This window comes from Lichenostomus cassidix, chromosome 6 (genome assembly GCF_008360975.1).
Source record: "Lichenostomus cassidix isolate B80296 chromosome 6, HeHo_3.0, whole genome shotgun sequence".
Classification (NCBI taxonomy): domain Eukaryota; kingdom Metazoa; phylum Chordata; class Aves; order Passeriformes; family Meliphagidae; genus Lichenostomus; species Lichenostomus cassidix.
Window position 1 is genome coordinate 579,621 of NC_139487.1, and position 21,555 is coordinate 601,175.

At 53.2% G+C, this 21,555-nt stretch overlaps 2 protein-coding genes across 5 annotated transcripts in view; one reads left to right on the top strand and one right to left on the bottom strand.

The window, feature by feature from the left end:
* STK32C (serine/threonine kinase 32C) overlaps window positions 1-3,449 on the top strand; it is a 60,579-nt gene extending 57,130 nt beyond the window's left edge. For all 4 annotated transcript variants that reach the window (XM_085064563.1, XM_085064568.1, XM_085064564.1 and 1 more), the window contains 4 exons: window positions 867-992; window positions 1,114-1,245; window positions 1,820-1,887; window positions 2,697-3,449. In XM_085064563.1, coding sequence (XP_084920689.1) covers window positions 867-992; window positions 1,114-1,245; window positions 1,820-1,887; window positions 2,697-2,826 — 456 coding nt within the window. In that variant the 3' untranslated portion in view covers window positions 2,827-3,449. The remainder of the gene's footprint in view (window positions 1-866; window positions 993-1,113; window positions 1,246-1,819; window positions 1,888-2,696) is intronic.
* Window positions 3,450-8,988: 5,539 nt separating this feature from the next.
* Window positions 8,989-21,208, bottom strand: DPYSL4 (dihydropyrimidinase like 4). Its single transcript, XM_085064542.1, has 14 exons — window positions 21,116-21,208; window positions 19,270-19,358; window positions 18,799-18,983; window positions 17,609-17,773; window positions 16,293-16,354; window positions 16,131-16,211; window positions 14,871-14,939; window positions 14,671-14,791; window positions 13,805-13,961; window positions 13,455-13,596; window positions 12,565-12,735; window positions 11,712-11,891; window positions 10,549-10,720; window positions 8,989-9,968 (listed from the first exon to the last, which is right to left on the bottom strand). Exons 1-14 carry the CDS (start codon window positions 21,152-21,154, stop codon window positions 9,877-9,879), a joined length of 1,725 nt encoding a protein of 574 aa, XP_084920668.1. The 5' UTR covers window positions 21,155-21,208; the 3' UTR covers window positions 8,989-9,876.
* Between the last annotated feature and the right edge of the window lie 347 nt (window positions 21,209-21,555).

Sequence of the window (21,555 nt, forward strand, 5' to 3'; positions counted from 1 at the left end):
AGCTTCCCACTGCCAGAGGACAGGGTTAGATGGGATATTGGGAAGGAATTGTTCCCTGGGAGGGTGGGCAGGCCCTGGCACGGGGTGCCCAGAGAAGCTGTGGTGCCCCTGGATCCCTGCAAGTGTCCAAGGCCAGGTTGGACACTGGGGCATGGTACAACCTGGGATAGTGGAAGGTATCCCTGCCCAGGACAGGGGCTGGAACTGGATGAGCTTCCAGCCCAGTCCAGTCTGGGATTCTACGATTAATTGTGTGTGTTGTAATAAGATTCACAATGTTTGATAGTAAGGGAGCAAAAAGGCTGATTTGGTGACAGTCAGATTCCCAGCTGGGCTAGAACTGTGCCTTCAAACATCCCATACTCTCCATGATTTTCATCTCCTATAAAGGCAGCACCTCTGGCTGGGATGGTGGGTGAGGTGGAGCTGAAGGGTCTGATGGGGTTGTGAGAGCTGTCTGGAGGTTTCAGGTCTATGGAATGCTCTGCTGCAGGAGAAAGCTGGGGTGTGGCAGGGTGGTGGTTTAGCTCCGGCTTGTTTGAGAACTCGGAAAAATAGCTGGTGAGTTTACTGTAGGAAAGATACATGTGGTGCTGGCAGCAAATAAGTACCTCTGATATGAGTTAATGTTGGGTGGGCAATTGGCATAATTAGGTTCAGTTTGATGAGGAGCAGCGTTGCTGATGGAGGCTGTGCCAGCACATTCAGCAGGTTTGCATTGCCATCTGCTGGGCGGCTGAGCTTCCAGGGCATGGCTGAGCCACTGGAGCTGGCCCAGCCAGGCTGCTGTGGATGCCATCTCTTCCTTCTCTGGTGGCAATGCTCTTCTCTCCAATATTTTATTGCCGATGTTTTTCCCTCCCCAGCTGCTGACAGTGAATCCTGAGCATCGTTTCTCCTGCCTGGCTCACATCCAGGCCTCGGCGTACCTGTCCGGCGTGGTCTGGAGTGATGTGTGCGAGAAGCGTGTGGAGCCAGGCTTCGTCCCCAACGTGAGTAGGGATGATCTGTGTCCCCATCCCGAGTAGGGTGGCTGCTGTGCCAGCAGAGGTTTCTGATGGGGCAGTGGTTTCTGAGTCCCTGCTGTGCCTGACGGGAGTTGTGTCCCAGCAGAAGGGCCGCCTGCACTGTGACCCCACCTTCGAGCTGGAGGAGATGATTCTGGAGTCGAGGCCCCTGCACAAGAAGAAGAAGAGGCTCGCGAAGAACAAGTCAAGGGACAACAGCAAAGACAGCTCCCAGTCTGTATGTGCTCCCTGGGGTAACATCCAGCTGGGAAAGGCTGGGTTTGGGTGGGAATTGCAGCTGTCACTGCCACACTGCAGGACCCCAGGTTTATTTTCATGCAAACATTTGTCCATTGGAGTCTTTTCAACAACCTATTCATTCTGCTTATGGAAGTTTGACCAAACTTTGGCAGTAAGGGGTAACTTTGGAAAGTGCAATGAGCAGCAGAGGTCTGGGCACCCCTGTGTGTGCTTGCAGGGATTCCCACACGTGGGCCATGTGCTGGGCTCTCCCCATACTGCCTGTGCTTCCTTTGGGCTGGCAGCACTCCCAAAACACAGGATACATGGACAAATGTGTTATGTTTATGTCAGGAACCGTGTGAGCTGTGTTTCATGGATGGCACAAGCCCCTGGTGAAAGCCACGTCGCAGCCAGCCCTGCTGCCTCCAGCTGTTGGGCTGAGGTTCAGAGGGATGGCAGCTCCTGCACACATCTGGAGGCTGCTGCACACAGCTGGGAGTGTTGGGGGCTGCAGGCAGCAATGAGATGCAAATGGAGCTGCTTATGCATGTCTTGTTTTTCTTCATTAGGAAAATGACTATCTACAGGAATGCCTTGAAGCTATCCAGCAGGACTTTGTCATCTTCAACAGAGAGAAGTGAGTGTGTGGGGTGGTTTTTTTTTTAAGGGAAAAATATTCTTTTTTTCTGACTTCCCTTAGGAATCAGTGCCAGTGCCTGACAGCCAGGAGCACCTCACTGGTGGCTTAGCCTCAGGTGTCAGGTGTTGACTGGTGTCAACAGAGGAGGTCAGGGGCTCCTTGTGTATGAAAAATGGTTCTGGCCACAAAGGGAGACAAGATCAGGGACTATTAATCACTGCCATTAAATAAAATATACTGTAGAGATTCTGGGATTTAACATATGTATGTGACTGCTTTGGTTCCCCCAGCACCTGCTTGCCCATCCTGCTTTTAGTAGATGGTGTTTTGAGAAATGAAGGTGTAGAAGGTTGAACTCAATGATTATGGGAGATCTTTTCCAACCCTAATGATCCTCTGAATCTATTCTATGTATTGAAGTCCCTGATGGGAATAAGCAGGCAGTCCAAGGCTGGATTAAAGCCGCTGCTTCCCCAGGTTTGGGGCTGTTTGGTGCACAGGCAGAGCATGAGGCAGGCTCTGTGCAGGAGGGGGTGACAGGAGCCTTGCTGTGCTGTGGGCACTCGTGGCCAAGGTCTGGGTGGGCTGAAGCCTTTCAGGCTGTTGAGGGGTTTTCCAGAGCAGTTCAGTGAGGTGTGCTGACACCCTGGGCTGTGTCATGACCCGTCTGTGTGCTCTGGGAGGACTCACTCTCTGTGACACCTCTGGAGCAGGGAGGGGACAGCCGGGGCTGAGGGCCACCCTGCCCACTCTGGGGCTGCTCGGTCAGGGGTGCCTGTGTAACTCCTGCCTCCTCTGCTCCCCAGGCTAAAGAGGAGCCAGGAGCAGCCGAGCGACTCCGTGTCTGCCTCCGACACCCCCGAGGAAGCGGAGGCTGAGCCCGAGCCGTCCAAGCTGCACATGTGCAGCTCCGTGTGCTCCTCGGGCAGCAGCTAGGCCTCACCTGCCTCAGGTGTGCTGAGCACTGAGCCCTCCCTGCTGCGGCCGGACAGCACCGGCAGCTCCCCTGGCAGAGCTGGAGCAGCCAGAGTTCCCACAGGACTGCCCTCCCGGCCCTGATCGCCAGCCCGGCATGGCGGGGAAGATGCGGCCTGCGCAGCTTGCCGAGGCGGGAGATCAACTTCTTTAGTCGTTCCGTTTTCATGTCAGGGCATCAATCTGCATGTTTTTAATGCAGTGAGAAGACAAGGAAAGCAGCCACATCCTCAGGTCCCACAGGGAGACACGGAGCAGGGAAGAAGGCCAGAGAGGTGGTGTGAGCTTGACTTTGGCGTTCCCTGTTCCCAGGCGCTACTCTGGGGATGGACAAGCCCTGTCCCCTGCTCCGGGGATGGACAAGCCCTGTCCCCTGCTCCGGGGATGGACAAGCCCTGGTCCCTGCTCTGGGGATGAGCATTCCCTGTGCAAACCAGAGCAGCCCAGGGTCTCTCCAGCACCAGCCCCTGGGAGCCTCCAGCTGTTTGGCTCCTGCAGCACGAGGACATCCCAGCCACATGGTCCTCGCGTCACCTGTCAGTTCCTTTCTCGATTTGAGGCAAATAAATGTTTTCTGTGCACTCCGTGGATTCTTCTGGGGCTGGGTAAGAGTTCAATGTGTATTTGAGGTGCAGAATGTATTTAAAATGTTTTATTCCTCGACGTGGCTGCTGCAGGCAGTGAGGAGCTGTGGGAAGGATGGAGAGTCTGGCTCCGTGTGCCCAGGTTCGGAGGACACAGTTTATCACAGGCTGAGGTTTTGTTGGAGGCAGAGTGGGTGGCCTTGCCAGGTTGCTTGGTTATGAAAGACAGGAATATCTTATTTCACCCTTCGATTTACTTTATTTTCAGTGTAAGTACAAGTACTGTATATAATTTGCCAATACCTGTCTTAATTTTTTAAAAAGATGGGAGATGTTCCCTTGCTCCAGCTGTGGATGTTTCCTTTCTTGTTGCAGGGGCCTTCACTATATTAGTTGTTTAACCTGCTGCAGAGTGATTTTTGATTACTGTGGATAAACCTGAGCCCTGCAGTGCCACACGACTGCTCTGGTGCCCCAAGGGTGAGGTGGGACCACAGTCACTGTCAAACCATCAGCAGCCGTTTGCTGCAGGACCCTGGGAGGTTTCAGTGTTTGCATCCTTACTGGGTATTTCTAATGCAAAAATGGATGGGAAATGTTTTTAACAGGTCAGATTCTTTCAGGACCGGTTTTGTTGTGGTTTTTGTTTCCATGAATAAACCAGAAAGGCAGAATGATATGAAATGATCCTACACAAGCAGGGACATGGTGCGTGTGTCTCCCACAGTTTTATGTGGGAATTCGTGTATGGCTGAAATTGTGCAGAGGCATTTCCATGGCAGGGTGTGCAGGAGCAGGGGAGCCAAAGCTCTGGGTCCAGTTGCAGGGTTATTTTCAGGGCAGAGCCTGTAGATGCTGTCGGACCTGGGGTCCCACCAAGGTCCCTGGTGTCAGCCATGGGTCCCACACACCCCGTGCCTCATTAGGAGCTGTTAATGACAGCTCAGGGGCTGTGGCTCTGCCCTCACCTCCTGTCCCCATCCCACACCTCTCAGCTGGAACACCAGCTCTGTCAGCGCAGCGGCTGAGGCTCAAACCGTGGATTTATTCAAGAGTTATGAATTACAGGTGATGTACTCCACAGGTAGGGTTTTACAATGAATTCCATTGCACTGTTTCGCAGCTTCCTGTAAATAATGGCAGAATTTTGGACTGTTGGAATGATGAGGAGTGTCACTGATTTTTTTTGACTTAGCCCAGAAGGTACATCCTATTCAACCCGAAGCTCTCGGGCCAGGAGTGGTGTTGGCAGTTACAGGACATGTAATTGATATTTTCATTGCTTTCCTTATAGGACAAGGGAGAAGTGGGTGCTGAGGTGGGGGTTGGTGTGTGTGGGGAGGAGCTGGGTCACTTCTGACACTGAGCTTTCTCAGCCCAAAGCCTCTCTGTATCAGTCATCTGTTCCCCTTGCAGCACCCTTCTTCCTGGGTGTATTGTGCAAAACAGCTCAGAAGCACTCAGCAGAATCCAGGAGAGCTGCTGGGGGTACACCAGGGAATGGCTCTTTCCCAGGGGAAACACTCTGGGCAGATCCTGGAAGTGCCCCTGGAATCCAGCACTGCATCTCCAGGGATGTGCTGGGGACATGATACTCCTGCCTCAGTCACTGCTGAACTGAATCGCTGGGAACAGCACAGGACACAGCTCTGGGATCATTGTGCTGAGTGGGAGAGACAGTGAGAGCACATTGCTGAAGTGCTCGGTTTTGATCTTTGATAATATTTGGACATAACCTCACCAGAGCCCATCAGGGACAGGTTTCGTTGGCACCTGCTTGCACTCAGACTCTGGAGAAGAAAGGGCAAGAAAACAGCAATTGGTGGAAGAGAGACAAGTGATGGGAAACAGATCAGTGTTTTCTTCATTGTCAGAACCCCTGCGGTGAGTTTCAGTGCTCTGAGGCCTCCTGTCCCCACTGTGCCCCCCTCTGGGTCCCTCTTGTGTCCCCATCGCTGTGTCCCTGTAGTGAGCCAGTGCCAGCTGAGCTGAGCTTGCTCCTGCTGGCCCTGCACACCTTTGTGGTTCCTGCCAGGGTGTCCCATGTCTGGCTCACCTCATCCACAGTGGAGTCCTGGGGGTTTGATCCTCTCTGCTGTCCCTGGCTGCTGGCACAGCTGGCATGGGGATGGGGAGAAAGGTCTGGGGTGTGGTGGGGTTGTGGTGCCCATGCTGGTGCTGAGGTTGGTGCCATCGTTTTGGCTGAGCCCTGGCTGCTGCTGCTGCTGAGCAAACCTCACAGTGAGGTCGTGACAGAGCTCTGGTCCCAAATCTCAGCTTGGGAGGTGTCATTAACAGCTCTGGGTTACACCTCCACTACAGCCAGAACACAGGAGTTGTCTGTATATAAATATTTAAATACCTGTATTTTTTTTGTATGACAGATTTATACAGTGTGTGCCATTATCAGCTGTGAAAAGTCTGCAGCACCTATAAATTATTCTCCTTTAATCACTTGCCACGAGGTTGTTTTCTTATCTCTGTTGTGTTACAAAGTTTCGCAAAGTTGCATATTTTTAAGGGTTTGCATTGAATTCCACAGCCTTCACTGGGAGTTCTGTGCAGAAGACAAATGCCAGGTCAGGTCCTGATGTTTCTTCTGTTGCCAATTCTCTGTTACTCCAGAGATTGCCAAAAAGAGTCTAAGAGTAATAAAATAATAGCAAAAATACCAATAATATGGACTTTACCCTGGACAGTGCTGAAATCCTGCTGCCTTGGGAAGGTATTTTTTAAAATTATTTCAATGCAGATATATGTATATACCTTTGTATTTTATGTTAATACATTCTTGCAATTTTCTTGCATGACAATTTTACCACATCACAGAATATTTAAGTTATGACAGGGTTGTGTTTTTACAGATACTGCTGGAAGCCATTGCATATGTGGAGTAATAAATGTGTATTTTTAACATTGCCAAGGATTTGGTGTCATTCCCAGGGTATTGAGCTGTAGATGCATGAAACCATGGAAGTATCCAAATGCTGGAATTCTGGAACCCAGCCAGAATCTGGGCTGGTGGGATGCTCCCAGCTACGGCAGAGCCAGGTGGGACAAGAGCTGCAGGATTTCCACTACCATGAAATGCCTCAGAAACAGGTGGTGAAAGGGGAACAGCTGCATCCAGGTATTTCAGTGTCCCACTTTCCAGTGTCAGCCAGAGTGTGTTCCTAATTCCGTAGGGAGGCTATGGCTGCACACAGTGGGGCTGCAGGTGCTGTCCATGGTGGGTGGGGATCTTGGGCCGGACGAGAGCCACAGGCATGGCAACTGGCCTGGGACAGCTCTGCCCCACTGGCCCTGCTGCCATCACTGCTGGGGCTGCTGGGTGGCTTGGGAACACCAGAATGGGGCACAGGTGAGAGAGGATGGTGGCAGCAGGAGGGCACAGCAGCCACAGCTCACAGGACTTTGGTATTTCCCTGCACATCCCTGGATTTTGTATCTCAAACTCAATGAAAGCAGCCCCTGGAAGTGCTGGGAGATCTCTGCTTTTTCTCTTTCATCCCCCATCAGTGCAGGAATGATTTATCTCACTCGACACGATGTGCTGCTCACTGGGCGCGGTGCAGACGCAGCTGCAAAAGCTGCTCCTAGCTTCAAAGGAGCTGTGAAGGCACGGGACGAATCGATGTCTGAGCCTGCATTCATCCCTTCAGCACAGCCTGGCGCCACTGCTTTGATGCCTCTGGGGTGGCATTGCCGAGTGTCCGTGGGTGTCCCCGAAGGACCAAGGGCCCCTGCTGAGCTGGGTTGTTCGCTACAGGAGGGAAAGGTGAAGGTCACAGAGTGAGGGCAATTTCCCACACCCAGCCCTGACATACAGGGGAGGGAAAGCTGAGGGACTAAAGTGTCCACAGCAGCCAGGAGTGCTCAGTGCCTGCCTGTCCTGTGCTGTTGTCACTGTGCCTAAACTGTGGGAATGGGAATTTCTGGGGACAAGCAGGGAACAACCCTCCCGGGCTCATCAACCAGCTTTGTCTCTCACCTGCTGCTGATCAAGGTGCTGGATATGAGGGAAATCAGAGAACCACAGAATTAGAGAATGGTCTGCGTGAGAAGGGCCATTAAAGCTTGTTCCATGGGCAGGGACATCTTCCACCAGACCAGGCTGCTCCAAGCCCCATCCAACCTGATTGCTTTCCAGGGATGGGGGAGCCACAGCTTCTGTGGCTTACCACCCTCACAGGGCAGAATTCCTTCCCAATATCCCATCTGACCCTGCCCTCTGGCAGTGGGAAGCCGTGCAAAATTAAACAAAAAAGATGGAGTGAGCATGGAAAGACAGGAATAAGCACAGGGATAGTTCAGTGCCTGTCTGCCAGCTCACTTGCTCCCTCAGGAGCACTGCAGGGAATCGAGAAGTCCAACCCCACTCAGGCACAGGCGTGAGGACCTGGGGCTCCTCTGCCACAGCCGCCGTGCTGCAGGGCTGTCGGTCAAGGGCACGGAGTGTCTCCTCAGTGTCCCTGACCCAGAGCCTGCAGGAAAGCTGTCCAAAGGAATTAGGGCCAGAGCCCGTGTCAGTGCCAGGGGGGTGTTTCCCGGAGGCTGTAGCTCCATTAGCAGGCGGCTGTGGGACTCAGCTCAGCCTCTCCTGGCTCCATGAGAGCTGCTCCTGGCTCTGATCCCTGCATTAGGAGGAGGCTGGGGCAGCTGTGCTGGCTCTGACAGCTCCCTGACAGAGGGAATAAATGTAAACCCCTCTTCCATAAGGGAAGGGCTGGCAGATTTGAGGCCTGGGCTGGTGCAGAGGGTGGAGGGACCTAAACTGGGCAGTGTAGGAAAGGGAATGATGTCTCTACTGGGTCCTCAGCGGCCTGGGAGGCACAAATCAGGCCAGCTGTGGGAAAAGGGATATTTACAGGACAGAGACCTCCGAACTTCCTCTGCTAAGTGTTTACAAGCTGGAGCTGTTGGGGTGTCCCTGTCATTCCATGCTTGCTGGGGTGATGAGGAGGTGACTGCCAGCAGACTGTGACTTCAATTTTTCCCATTCTTTATGGAGTTCCCACAGCTGTAATTTAAGCTCTATTCAAAAAGAAAAAACAACATAGAATCATAAATAGTTTGAGTTGGAAGGGACCTTAAAGTTCATCTCATTCCACTCCTTGCCATGGCAGGGACACCTTCCACTAGATGTTAATTGTCTTGGTGCAATTGCAGGGAAAATCAGAAAATCAACAAATGAAATTAAGTTAAAATTAAATATAAAACATCTGAACAAATGCATTCCCCTATGCTTGACGCAGAAATTACTGCAGCAGTAAGCTGTGAAATGTAGGTCACATCAGATAATCAAACAAAAAAAAGACAACAAAAAATTAAATCCCTGCCTGGTTTATATTTGAGGGCTCATTGCTAATTAATGGATTCATGTATCTGGAGCTGCCATACATGTGGTTCCAGCTCCCACTTACAAAAAGGATTCTGCCCTGGTCCCACACAGCAATGAAGAGCCTCTCCCCCTGTCCAAGGATGGGATTGTACAAGCCTCACACAGAAAAACTGAAAGGAAGAAAACAACAACATGGACTCGGGTGGAGCAACCACTTCCATCATCTCCAAGTTTATTCCAAGCAAGGAGTAGACAGGAACAGCAAGCCATTCCTGGAGGTACATGCATGGCTCTGTAGCCAGAGGTTCACTCTTTGTACACACCTTTAAATATAATAACTAGGCTATAATAATCTTTATAAAAGAGTGTGTCACATGCACCTGGCCTCCAAACGAGCCCTGGTATTGGGTATTGGACTCACACTCAGTTCTTGAAAAACTGTATAAATAATCTTTAAAAAACAAGGCTGACAGAAGGACACCAGCCCACGGCTTGGCTGGGCCCTGGACAGCCAGCACTGCTCTGCCCTGGGACACAGGGCTGCACCCACCCCTGAGCTGTGACCGCCGAGGCACACACGGGAGGGAGTGGCTCACGGGCATGGTGACAGTGACTCCGGGAGCACGGCCAGGGCTGCTCGGGAGCACTGCGGACAGGTGGGATGCCACTGACCGTATGGAAACCATGAAGTGCTCCTCGGTTGGAAGTCCTTTGACGTGAGCAGGCAGTGGATGCTGCTGGAGAAGAGCGTGATCCAGCCAGGATGTGCCTTCATTCTCGCTTCAGCCCCCAGCCGGCCCTGGCAGGGCTGACCCCGCAGGGCTGACCCCGCAGGGCTGACCCCACTGCCCCAGTGTGTCACGGCGCCACATGCACAGGGAAGGGCTTTCCAAGCAGCTAGTGAAGGAACACTGACAGAGAATCCAAGCTGGGAGAGCTACCTCAGGGATCACTCTACGTTCTACCTACGAGGGAAGGGCTGGCGCAGCTGACGAGCACTCGCTTGTCCTCCTGCACGGAGGGTGACCCACCGGTCCCTTCCTGGCAGGACACGGCAGGGAGCAGCGTGGCAGTGTGGGGTCAGCGTCAGGACAGAGAGGTGATGTTGGACCTCCCGCCCGGCGGGGCCATGATCTTCTGCGCTGTGCGCCGGGCAATGTGGTCATCTGCTTGTGACCCTGGGGAGAGCAGAGAGAGGGGCAGTGCCAACTTTAAACATTCCAACCATAACACTTTTCCTCAGGGGTAAATACCAATAACTTCATTATATATCATTTTGGACACTCTACTACCATAGCACAGTTTGGAATGGTTGTATTGGCCTGAACTTCTTCATTTTTCATTGCTTTTTTCTGGAAAAATGTTATAAATGGCTTTCCTATAAATAAAGTTTGTACATAATAAAATGTGGGGCCTTGTAATGTTTATCAAACAATGTGGGACCCATCTGATCCAACCAGCTAAAAAATCATGGAAGTCATTTTAGGGCACAGCATTGGCTTTCCAAGCTCCTGATAGCTGCTGGGCAGATTTCTGCAGCATGAATGATGCTGAATCACTGCCTGCTTTGGTTCCTGGAAACAGAGCTCCCACCAGGCTTTGTGCATTGACATCAACACTGTAGAACCATCTAGTGCGTTCTGAGCTGGCCCTTGTTCCCTTGGCTGCTGCCACAGGACAAGCTGCTTTATAACTGAGCACAAACGAAGTTTCTCTTGCTCAGCCCACCCAGCCCTGCCCGGCTCAGGCCCCACGTACCGGAGAGGCTGAAGCCGGACTGGTGCAGGTTGCGCACGGGCGGAGCTGCGGCTTTGCCGGCGCAGGGCGCGATTCGCGACGCTCCGCTGGGCACCACGGCCTTGACGCTCACGGGCACCTCGTGGACAGGCCCGTCGTACATCCCCCGGGGCACGCCGTGCACCTCGGCCAGCTGCGGGGAGCAGAGCATGGTGAGGGACAGGTGACAGGGCAAGGGGGAATGGCCTCCAGCTGTGACAGGGGAGACTCAGGCTGGGGACAGGGAACATTGCTTCATGGGAAGGGTGTCCAGCCCTGGCACAGCTGCCCAGAGCAGTGGTAGAGTCTCCAGCCCTGGAGGGATTTAAAAGCCACGTGGATGTGGCACTTGGGGTCATGGAGCAGTGGTGGCTTTGGCAGTGCTGGGAGAATGGTTGCAATTGATGGTTTTAAATTAAAGGGACTTTCAACCTGGCCTTGGATACCTCCAGGGATGAGGCATCTACAGCTTCTCTGGGTCCAATTCCCATCCTGCTGGGAGCTGGCACATCCCCATCCCACCCTCCAGACACCCCAGACACCCTGAGGCACATCAGAGTAATGGCTCCTGCCTCTGTAGTGAATTTAGGTTACTGATTCCTGCTCTGCTCTGTGTAGGATGCAGAACTACAGTGTCTGCCATAGCACGGGGAAAAGGGAAGGAGGACAGAGCTGTTAAGAAGCTCTTTACATATTTGCATGTCTTTGTGTCTCTTTGAAAAGCTGTGCCAGCACACAGGAGGATTTATCTTACTGTATTTCCAGTACATACAGAACATACATCCCTCACCCTCCACTGGCTGCAGAGCAGGCACTGGGAATACAGCAACAGAAACTTCTCTAGCACAGGTAGGAGAGGAATTCCTCCCTCTACCTCAACACAAACTAAAAGAAACTTTACTAGAAGTCATATTTTTGCTTTGTAACATTATAATAGGCTAATAAAACTGTCATTATTAGCTCTAATACTACACTCAAAATTCTTGATTTAAGTGCCAAGCAGTTACATGACAATACACAGAAAGAAAGAGCATTAATAATATTCCTGTTGCTGTTGCAGGGTTGCCATCACAGTGGGCCCAATACACTAACATAGAGAGATTGTGATCAAAACATGGGATTATGGCAAATAAAACTCTCCTTACCCTGTTTCTTGCCTTTATCCTTTTATAAACAAAGTCAGGGAATGTCTTCCTAGGAATGAAATGACCTGAGCCCTGGGTGACACACAGGTTTCCATCTTCAAGGACAACTCTTCCCTGACTTATGACCACGGTTGGGACCCCATGGCACTCGGTGCCTTCAAATATGTTGTACTCCACATTCTGGAAAAAGCAAACCCCAATATTCAGTGCCTGTAGGATTGAAGAGGATGCCAGCAATGCCCCCCGTTTTTCTGCACTGTTCCTCGAGCACCACCAGTTGGAAATAACTACCCACTCACACTTCAAATAAAAAGATTCCAAAGGGAAGCAAACTGGAATGGAGAAACTAAACCCTAAAGCCACTCGTTTTAAACTACAGCAACAGTTTAGAACTTTTATTACATTATATTTATATTTATATTGTTACATTATATTATTTAAAAATTTTATGTTACAGTTATTAAATTACACTATATATTAATATTAATATCATTATATATTAAAAATAGCAATAGTTAAACTATTAAACTATAACTAATACACACTGAAGTTTAGCAATAACTCAGTACTTAAGTTCAGCACTTAGATTTTTCTAGTCCACAGCAAATACATTGATCTTAAGATTTCCAAACCAGATTCTGTCTTGGAGTGGTCACTCAGTACCAATCCCACCCTTTACAGCAGCAAAAGGATATTTTCCTTGTATTTTTAGAAGCAAATGTAAGGTCCTTCACCACTTTACCCATACACTCCTGCCCTGCTGAATGATCAGTCTTGTAAGGACAAGCATTGCTTTCCAGCTCTCTTCTGACTCTAAAACCAGCTCCAGAAAATAATTTTAAAAATATTTTACCAGATGGTGTGTTTTTGCCGAGATGATTTTCGTCGCTTTGGGGTTCCACACCAGCAGGTCTGCGTCGGCGCCCACGGCCACGCGGCCCTTCCTGGGGTAGCAGTTGAAGATCTTGGCGGCGTTGGTGCTGGTCACTGCCACGAAATCGTTCTCATCCATCTTCCCGGGGACCTGGGGACGAGAGGGCAGGGAGGATCCCAGATGGAGATGCCCTGTGCCTGCTGTGGGCACTGTCCCTCCCTGTGGCCAGACCTGTGCTGTCACACTGGGAGGAGCAGCTGCACCCACCCGTGTGCCCATGTGGGGTGAGGGTGTGAGGGTCTGCACTGCCACAGGGCTGTGGGTACAGGGGAATGGGGGGCTGAGCCTTGACCCTGTGGGCTAAAGGATACAAGAGTCAGGTTTCATTTTCCTTGGACTTGAGAGCTTGAAATCTCTGAAAAACAAGACCTTCACTGGTTGGCTCCAACTTCTGTACAGACATCTCATGGTCACTGAAGAGGGTTAAGGACAGTTCAATGAAGAAACACTGGAAGTGAACCTAACCAGTGCTATTCATCATTTGTCATCTTACGAAAAGTTCTATTTCTCTTTGAGCAAAGCAGGCATCTAGTGAGCCCCAGGGGACAGGAACACCTCATCACCCTTGGGAAAACGTTGGAGAGACTCCCTGGTGACTGAGTGAGGGGAGGGTGGTCCCTACACAGCAGCTTTTGAAGACACTGAAAGGCATTCCTGTGTCTCAGTCTCTCGTTAGCAGCTCTCTGAAGCTGCAGCAGTGTCTAGACAGTGTCACCCCTGCGGCTCGTCTGAATTAAGGAGGCTGTGACAGCCTGGAGCACAGGCACAGCTCACGTGTGCTCCCATCCAGCTCCTGCTGCAGCACCTACCACACACTTCTCCCAGACTATGGACAGCCGCTCCTCGATGCCGTTGGTGCCCTCGGGGATGAGGGTGAAGTTGTCCTTGCCCACAGCCTTCTGCGCCGTGCTGAAGGTGCAGTGGGCACTGCCAGTGACCTGCAGGTCCCCGCTGGGGAAAGGACAGGGCAGGGTCAGGGAGGGGAGCACCGATGGCACCAGTGGCACCCAGCTGGCAAACCTCCTCGCTGGGCAGACTCGGGGCACCAATGGCTCGTGGGCTTCGGGCCCCAGAGGTGCTGTAAATGGCACCCGATGGATGGGAGGGATGCAGACAGGGAAGTGTTCTCAGCTGCCTGTGTGACACACAGGGGACCCACCTGGACAGGAGAGTGCTGAGGTGATCCGGCGTGGTGGGGTCGGGGCTGATGGGCGGGGACGTGACGAAGGCGGCGGCTTTGGCCCAGTTTTTGCTCCAGTAGTGGGAGCCGTCGGTGCCCAGGCTGGCAGTGATGGGCTCTCCATACACCACGGTGCCTGAGGAGCAATCTGGGCATGAGGGGGGCTGCACCACGTCCCACAGGCAGCACAGACAGACATGGCACTGCCATAACCACACATGACAGTCCCACAGGCAGCACAGACAGACATGGCACTGCCATAATCACACACGACAGTTCCACTTCGTTCAGCATTCCCAGCATTTCACACTCTCCTTAATCCTTTAGATTATCTCAGATGACTGGGAAATGCTGTCAAAGCAAGTCCTGGATCTGTCTGTTTTCTCCTTACACCAGGCACACATTCCTACAAGCCATCATGCCTTCCTTTAAACCAAACCTGTGTCCCTCTGGCAGCTGCCAGGCTGGGGAAGTGGTGACTGTGCTTCCCCTTCCACGCTCCTCCCCACAGGATTGATCCCAGCCCCTCCCACTCCACCGCCAGTCAGAATTTGGAGCCTGCTCCACATCTGTTTCTCATTCAGTTCACACCAAACAATCACAAATGAATTATTTCCCATTTCTCAGCTGTGTCTGCCAAGCTGCAGCTTTGAGCACATCCCCTCCAATCTTCCCAGCTCCAGCAGTTAGCTGCAGCCCCCCCTGCCATGGAAACCAGCAGGAGCATCAGTGTCCTGAGAGCATGGGGGAGCTCAGGAGATAAGGACCTCTCAGACCTCACAGTTAGAATGAGATTCCTGGCTGGATGCAGCAGCTCAGTTATTGTCCGTGTGGGTCAGCGTTACCTTTCCTCTTTGCCTGCGCCAGGACGTCTGCTGCACCCCTGCTCATGACCTTGGTGACATAGAGGGGACAGTTGGCCTGCCTGGCGATGGTGATGGCACGGAACACAGCCTCTGCCTCTACCTGCGGGGATAAGATGAGGGCACAGGTGTCCCAACCCCACTGCAGGGCCTGCAGCTCAGCACAGGGCTGGTGGTGTTACCTCCTCGGGGCGGCTCAGGACGTGTCCCTCAGGCCCTGTGATCCCCAACTCCAGCAGCCTCTTCTGCTCCTGGGGGTGAGGAGGAGACAGAGTCAGTGAGGGGCACAGCCTGCCCGGAGCACACCTTGTCCAGAGCTCCCCGAGGGCTGAGGGCAATTCAGAACCCGCAAGGATGTGAGACTGTCACTGGGGTGCAGCAAGGGCCACCTCTCCCGAACATTCCTGCCCCTGTGCACTTCACCATGTGGCATGGAGCAAAGGGAACCTGTGGTGACAGAAGCTGATATGAGCTCTGGGATGTCCCATGTCACTCACGTGGCACCTGAATGCAGATGTCCAGCACACACCTCGCCCTGTCCCCTCTGTGCTGCTATCATGTAACCTCCCAGTCAGCTGCCACTAATGCAAGGATGTTATCCAACACCATGGAGCAGATCCCACAGGATCCTTTAAAGGACCCTGCTCTTAGAGGATGCTTATTTGTCTGTATTCCTGTCACAGATCTCCTCCAAGTTTGTCCCCAGGGCTTGAGTGTCACCATGCTGGCAGCTAACAGAAACACTGCTGCAGCTAGGAGCTGCCTGGGGTCACGTTCTGCTCCACAGCCAGCTGAGGAACAGGTTTCTCAGATAAAATCCCAGGAGGTGGGAATTAGCCTCTGTCTTGTTTGTTCAAATAAACCCATTTGAAGGATTGGATTCGGCTTTCAGTTTAGCCTTCCTCCCACACAGACTGAACGCTGGTGTGACCGTGAGCTAGAGGAACTGCCAGTCTAACTCCACCACGTGGATCTGACTGAGGCTGGAGCCAAGACTGTCTTTTCTAAGGGTAAAAAGGGGAAAAAAGGCCCATGAGCAGAGGCTGTGACACCACGGAATTTCTGAGTTCTGATGGTGGAGTTAAACACTGCCAAATGTCATGGACATTATTGTAAAACCTCAAACCTCCTCATTTTCTCAAGTGCTCCAGACTCCTAAATATGAGAGATAATGGCATAAAGCACCACTTAAGGCAGTCAGTCATCCCTTGGGAACTCCCAAAGTGCTTTTTGGGAACTCAAGCACTTGTGAAGATCCACGAGGACACTGATGATTCTGCAGGAGACCCTGATCCTCCTGCATGTTCCTCTGCCAGCACACAGTGCTACTCTGGGTGCCATGAGCCTCTTCCCTCCAAGGCTTTGGGGCACCCCGCAGTGACAGGGACAGGGATTCTCCTCCCCCAGTGCCCCTGGTCACCCTTAGGACACACACACAGTACCTCCTCGATGATGTCTCCATTCTCTGCATGCACTTGGGCAATGGCGCCCAGGTCCCGAATGATGCAGAAGATCTCATACATCTGCCAAGACACAGCAGGTCCCCAGTGTCACCACCCAGCTCGGGGTGAGGGAGTGGCTTTCCCCACATGCTGGTGTCCTACCTGGCCATCGGTGCACTGCAGCTTGTCCTTGTAAGCCATGAACACCAGGAAGGAGTTCACACCTTGGGAAAAGAAAATGACACACGTGGCTTTGTGCCTCTGAGAATTCATTAACTGGTGTGGGCTGGGCAGGGGTGATCAAACCACAGGGCTGTGCCAGTGAGGGTTAATCTGGATGCAAGGCAAAGCCAAGGGCTGAAGTAGGAAATGTCCCTACAAGCCACCCCCCAGTGGTGGCTTCAATCTATGGTCTATTCTCAAATTTGGACAAGGGTCTGGAGGGACAGGACAGAGGGGAATGGCTTCCCACTGCCAGAAGACAGGGTTAGGTGGGATATTGGGAAGGAATTGTCCCCTGTGAGGGTTTGAGGCCCTGGCACAGGGTACCCAGAGAAGCTGTGGCTGTCCCTGGATCCCTGGCAGTGTCCAAGGGCAGTCTGGACAGGGCTTGGAGCAGCCTGGGACAGTGGGAGGTGTTCCTGCCCCTGGCAGGGGTGAAATGGGATGGCCATTGATGTCCTTTCCAATCCAATCCAAACCATTCCATGATTGTATGAATTGCTGCTGTATATTATACAGATAGAGGCAATAGGCAATACCAAACCATGATCAAGTTACAACTGTATTTCATATGTGTTCCAAGGAATAGCTCCATTACTTCAGCCACTCTGCATTTTAATAGGAAATTCACTGCAAATTTCTATGGTAATTGGCCAATTAAACCCTTGCTTGCAAGACTACAAATTACACTGAAGACATTTAGCTCTGCATTAGCATATCTGAAGGAAAATGTAGCTCCAAACATGGCAATAGGTATTAATGAATGCATGAATCCCTGCCGTGTGGCCTGCTTTCCTTCTTTCCAGCCAGCCATGTCCTGTGGATACCTCGGGATGCACAGGAATTACAGGCACAACAGAATCCCTACGGGATGCTTAAAGCTGAGTTTTCTTCTATAAATCCCACCTCGGAGGTTTTGATTTAAACAGTTTTTTTTGTACATCCAGCAGCTCACATTTGGATGGCCAACTTTACTCCTTTAGTTTCCAAAATCCCTTTCCATGGCCGAGCTGCCAGTTGCCCAAAGGTGAGAGCACAGACCCAGATGTTACAGCAGGAGCCCTGAACCAATGTCCCCGTCCAGAGATGTGTCCCAGACAGCCAAGGATGGGGAGGTCCCAGCTCCAGAGGAAGGAGTGCAGCCCCTCCATGTGTCCCCACCCTGCTGGGTGCTGGGGGAGCAGCAGTGCCACCACCGCTCACCCCGCAGTGACCCCAACCCGGGGCTGGGGACACACAGCTCCCTCTGCCCTTACCCTTGTCCTTGCTCAGCACCTCCAGCTCCTCCCTCAGGCTCTCGTGCCAGTGCGGGATGTCCACGCTCAGGCCGTAGTCACAGCACGCCTGGCGGTCAGCGTGGTCACGCCACTGCTCGTAGGCAGCCAGCAGGCTGCTCGCCGTGTCCGGACACACGTGGTCAACTGCGGAGACACCGCGCGTTAGGGGGGGAGGGACACACCCGGGACACGCCCAGGATATGCCCGGGACACACCCGGGACACGCCCAGGATATGCCCGGGACACACCCGGGACACGCCCAGGATATGCCCGGGACACACCCGGGACACACCCAGGATATGCCCGGGACACGCCCGGGACACGCCCAGGATATGCCCGGGACACACCCGGGACACGCCCAGGATATGCCCGGGACACACCCGGGACACACCCAGGATATGCCCGGGACACACCTGGGACACGCCCAGGACACCGCGAGCACCCAGCCCCCGTGACAGACCTGCTGCTGTGGGGACATTGCAGTGCCAGCTCAATCTATAGCACTGGTTAGGGACAGTGAACAATGCATCTCCCAGGCAAAGGGACATAAATGGAACAAGCAAACCTGAAGTTATAGCTTTTCCATCTTTCCTTCAGCCAGCACAGCACTGGGAGTGGCTGGTGACAAACTCGCAGCTGCCCTGGGGCATTTCCCACGGGCAGCACCCACTTCCCTCAGCTCTGCTCCCATTCCCGGCAGCACTGACTGTGTGCTCTGTAGGGAGCTACACCAGCATTGCTGAGACTGATCCTGCAGTCACACACTACAGTGGTTCTTGGGAAAGGAATAGCAACAAAACAGAGGGCAAAATTATTTTACATTAACACAAAAACAGAGCCTGTGCTTAGAGCCGAGAAACTTGGAAAAACCCCACACTTGCACAGCTGTTAAAAACACATTAAAAGGTGTTTAAAGTGTTCGTCTGTTTTGCTCTCTGATGAGGTGAGGCAGAAGCAGACATGTATTTTTAATGTACATGGTATTTTTAGTATCTGTGTGCAGCAAGGGAAGGTGCATAACACTTTTAATTAGTTTGTGATGCTTTGATTTCTCTGGCAGAAATTGACACTTCTGTGCTGTGAAGGTAAATAAATACCCCTGCAGTGACTCAATGCCTGGTTTATTTTGCTAGAAAACTTAGAAGCCTGTTGGATGCACTCGCTCTTACTGATCATGGTGGTGCCTCCTGCCAGCGCTGCCTTGGTGCCTTGGAAGAGCCCATCAGCCGAGCTCATGCCCATGGCGGGCGCCTGCAGCCGCGTGTGCACATCGATGCCCCCTGGCATCACCAGCTGCCCGTAGGCATCGATTGTCCTCGTCCCACTGGGAACCACCAGGTTTTCTCCAATTTGTCTGAAAAGGAAATCAAGATCTCCTCGTAACTGGCAACAACTTTGAAGTGAGGATGCCAAAACCACCTCTGCTGCTTCTCCCCAGGCTGCTGGCACTTTGCAAGTCCTTCCGGCTGCAGAACCACACCAGTGTAGCTCTTTCCTGACACTGCTCTAAATGCTGCCTTTGTTTTTCGAGAAGGGAATGGATTTCCAAGAAAAAAATGATGCAAAGGAACCTTGTTCAAATCCCACAGCACTCTATCATTCTAAGAAATTACATTACCAAATATAAATTTTTAACTTACTTTATTAAACCGTCCTCCACATAAACGTCTGCGTAAAATGACTGATCATCGTTGACAATTTTTCCTCCTTTGATTAGAAGCTGGTCACTCTAATGGGAAAAATAACACATGTTTTAAAATATTCTTTTCTTTTATTTAGATTCAGCTTTACTCATTCCGAGCTTTAATTAAATCTTAGGACTTAGTATTTTTCCTCCAATCACACAAGTTCAGTGACTATCCAGATTATTCTACAGCTGCATTTGCAAGGGGAACCACATGAAATTGTCATTTGGAGCAGCACAGATCTCTGAAGGGTGGCAGGAGCCAGGGGGGCACCGCTGAGCCCAGCAGCCCTGGGTACTCCCAGCTCCGAGGGCTGAGCTGTGCTCTGCCTCCTTCCTCAGCTCTGCCTACGAGGCTTCCCAGTGCATCTCATTAACCTCGTAATTTATTGCCATTCATTCGTTTCCACAGCCTCGTCAGAGGCAGATAAAGCCTCGAGGACTTGCTTCACTTCAAAGCCAGACACTGGCACAGTTGTCAGATTTGTGGAATCTTTACCCAGAATCTTTAACTAGAAAATTTAGGAAGCAGCAGCACTGATGTCTGTGTGGAGCTGCAGCCTAATTTCAGAGGATTCCTTTCCTGCTCTCTGGTGTTGCTTGAAAAATTATCACCGATGCTGAAATGGGCAACACAAAGAGCATGGCCTGGGCACAAAACCAGCCGAGGGACGCCCGAGCACGTGGCAGCACAGCCTGGAGATGCTGCACCACAAGGCGCTGGGCACTGAGGCAAAACTGCCTAGAAACATTTTGGGGCTTGTTTAAAAGAGCATCGCTGGCATATGAAAGAAGAAATTAAAGAACTGCATTCGTTTTTGGTTTTTTTTTTTTTTTTGAACGGTCGAGGATTTATTGTCTTTGTTGTTTTCCCTTGTCCCATAACATCAATCAAAAAAGCCTCGGTGTTGCTGCCCCACGGGAGAGCCTGACAGCCCCTCCCCTTGTGGGGCCCATTTTCACCCCATCGCCATCCTTACCCATCCTCATCCTCACCCCTTCCCCCTCCTCACCCTCATCCTCACCCCATCCCCACCGCAGCTCCAGCCCCCCACACCCAGCATCTGTTTCCGAAGCCCAGTAACGCGGCTGGTCCCTGGCTCCAGCACCCACCGCGATTTTCCCAAGGGATTTCTGCCACGAGCCAGCAAGAGGATAAAAAACAAAACGCAAGGCATCGCTATGGAGGGATTTGTCCCGACTCCTGCTGGAAGCGCTGGCGCCGGGCGGAGGGAATCCCCACCCACGCAGCCGGCCGGGGAGCTCCGGAGCGGGAGCGGCGGGGGGACGGGGAGTGCGGGCAGAGCCCCCGGGCTGGGGCGGGATCCGGGAGCCGGAACGCGGCTGGAGGACTCTCCCACACTCCCGAGCCCATTCCGCGACAGAAGCGTTCCCGAAGCGCATCTCCCGCCGCAGCGGCACAGGGCAGCCGGAGCACGGCGGGGCACAGCGGCACAGCCCCGCGGCCGCGGAGCGGGACGCGCCCGCCTTTGTCCCCCCGGGCGGCCCCGGGACAAAGCGCCGGACAAAGAGCCGGGACAAAGCGCCGGGACAAAGCGCCGGGCTCCGGCCGGGCCGCCAACAAAGGAGCGGAGCGGGGCGGCTGTGCGGACGGGGCAGGGGTTCGGCAGCGCCGGGCTCCGGCAGCGCAGGGCGATCACCCCGGGGCGGGCAGGACCCCGCGGCTCCCCGGCCGTGCGCACAGTCCGCCCCGCTCCATCTCCGCCGCCCCGGGACCCCCGGCCCGGCCGAGCCCGCAGCCCCCGGGCTCCCGCACCCCTCGCTCCGCACGGAGCTCTCACCGTCGTGCGGGTCACGCTCTTCCTGCCCTGCTGCGACATCTCCGCCACCTCCGCCACCTCCGCCGCGTGTGTGCGGGGCTGCCGCGCGTGCCCGTGCCCGGCGCTGCGCGTCCCCGCCTGCGTGCGCGCCCCCGCCCGCCCCGCCGCGCTCCCGGCGCAGCGGACAGAGACGATCCGGCGGGGCCGCGCTGGGCGCAGGGCCGGCGGGGCTGGTGGCAGTCGTGTCCCCCGAGAGAAGAGCGGCCCTCGGCGCCCTCGGCCGTGCCCTGCCCAAAGCCACTCGGCGGGGATGCGCCCAGCGCCGCTCCCGGTGCGCGACTTCTGCGGGCCGGCGGGACGGGACGGGACAGGACGGGATGTGTTGGGATGGGAAGAGACGGGACAGGACGGGATGGAACGGGACGGGACGGGACTGAAGGGAAGGGACGGGATAGGACAAG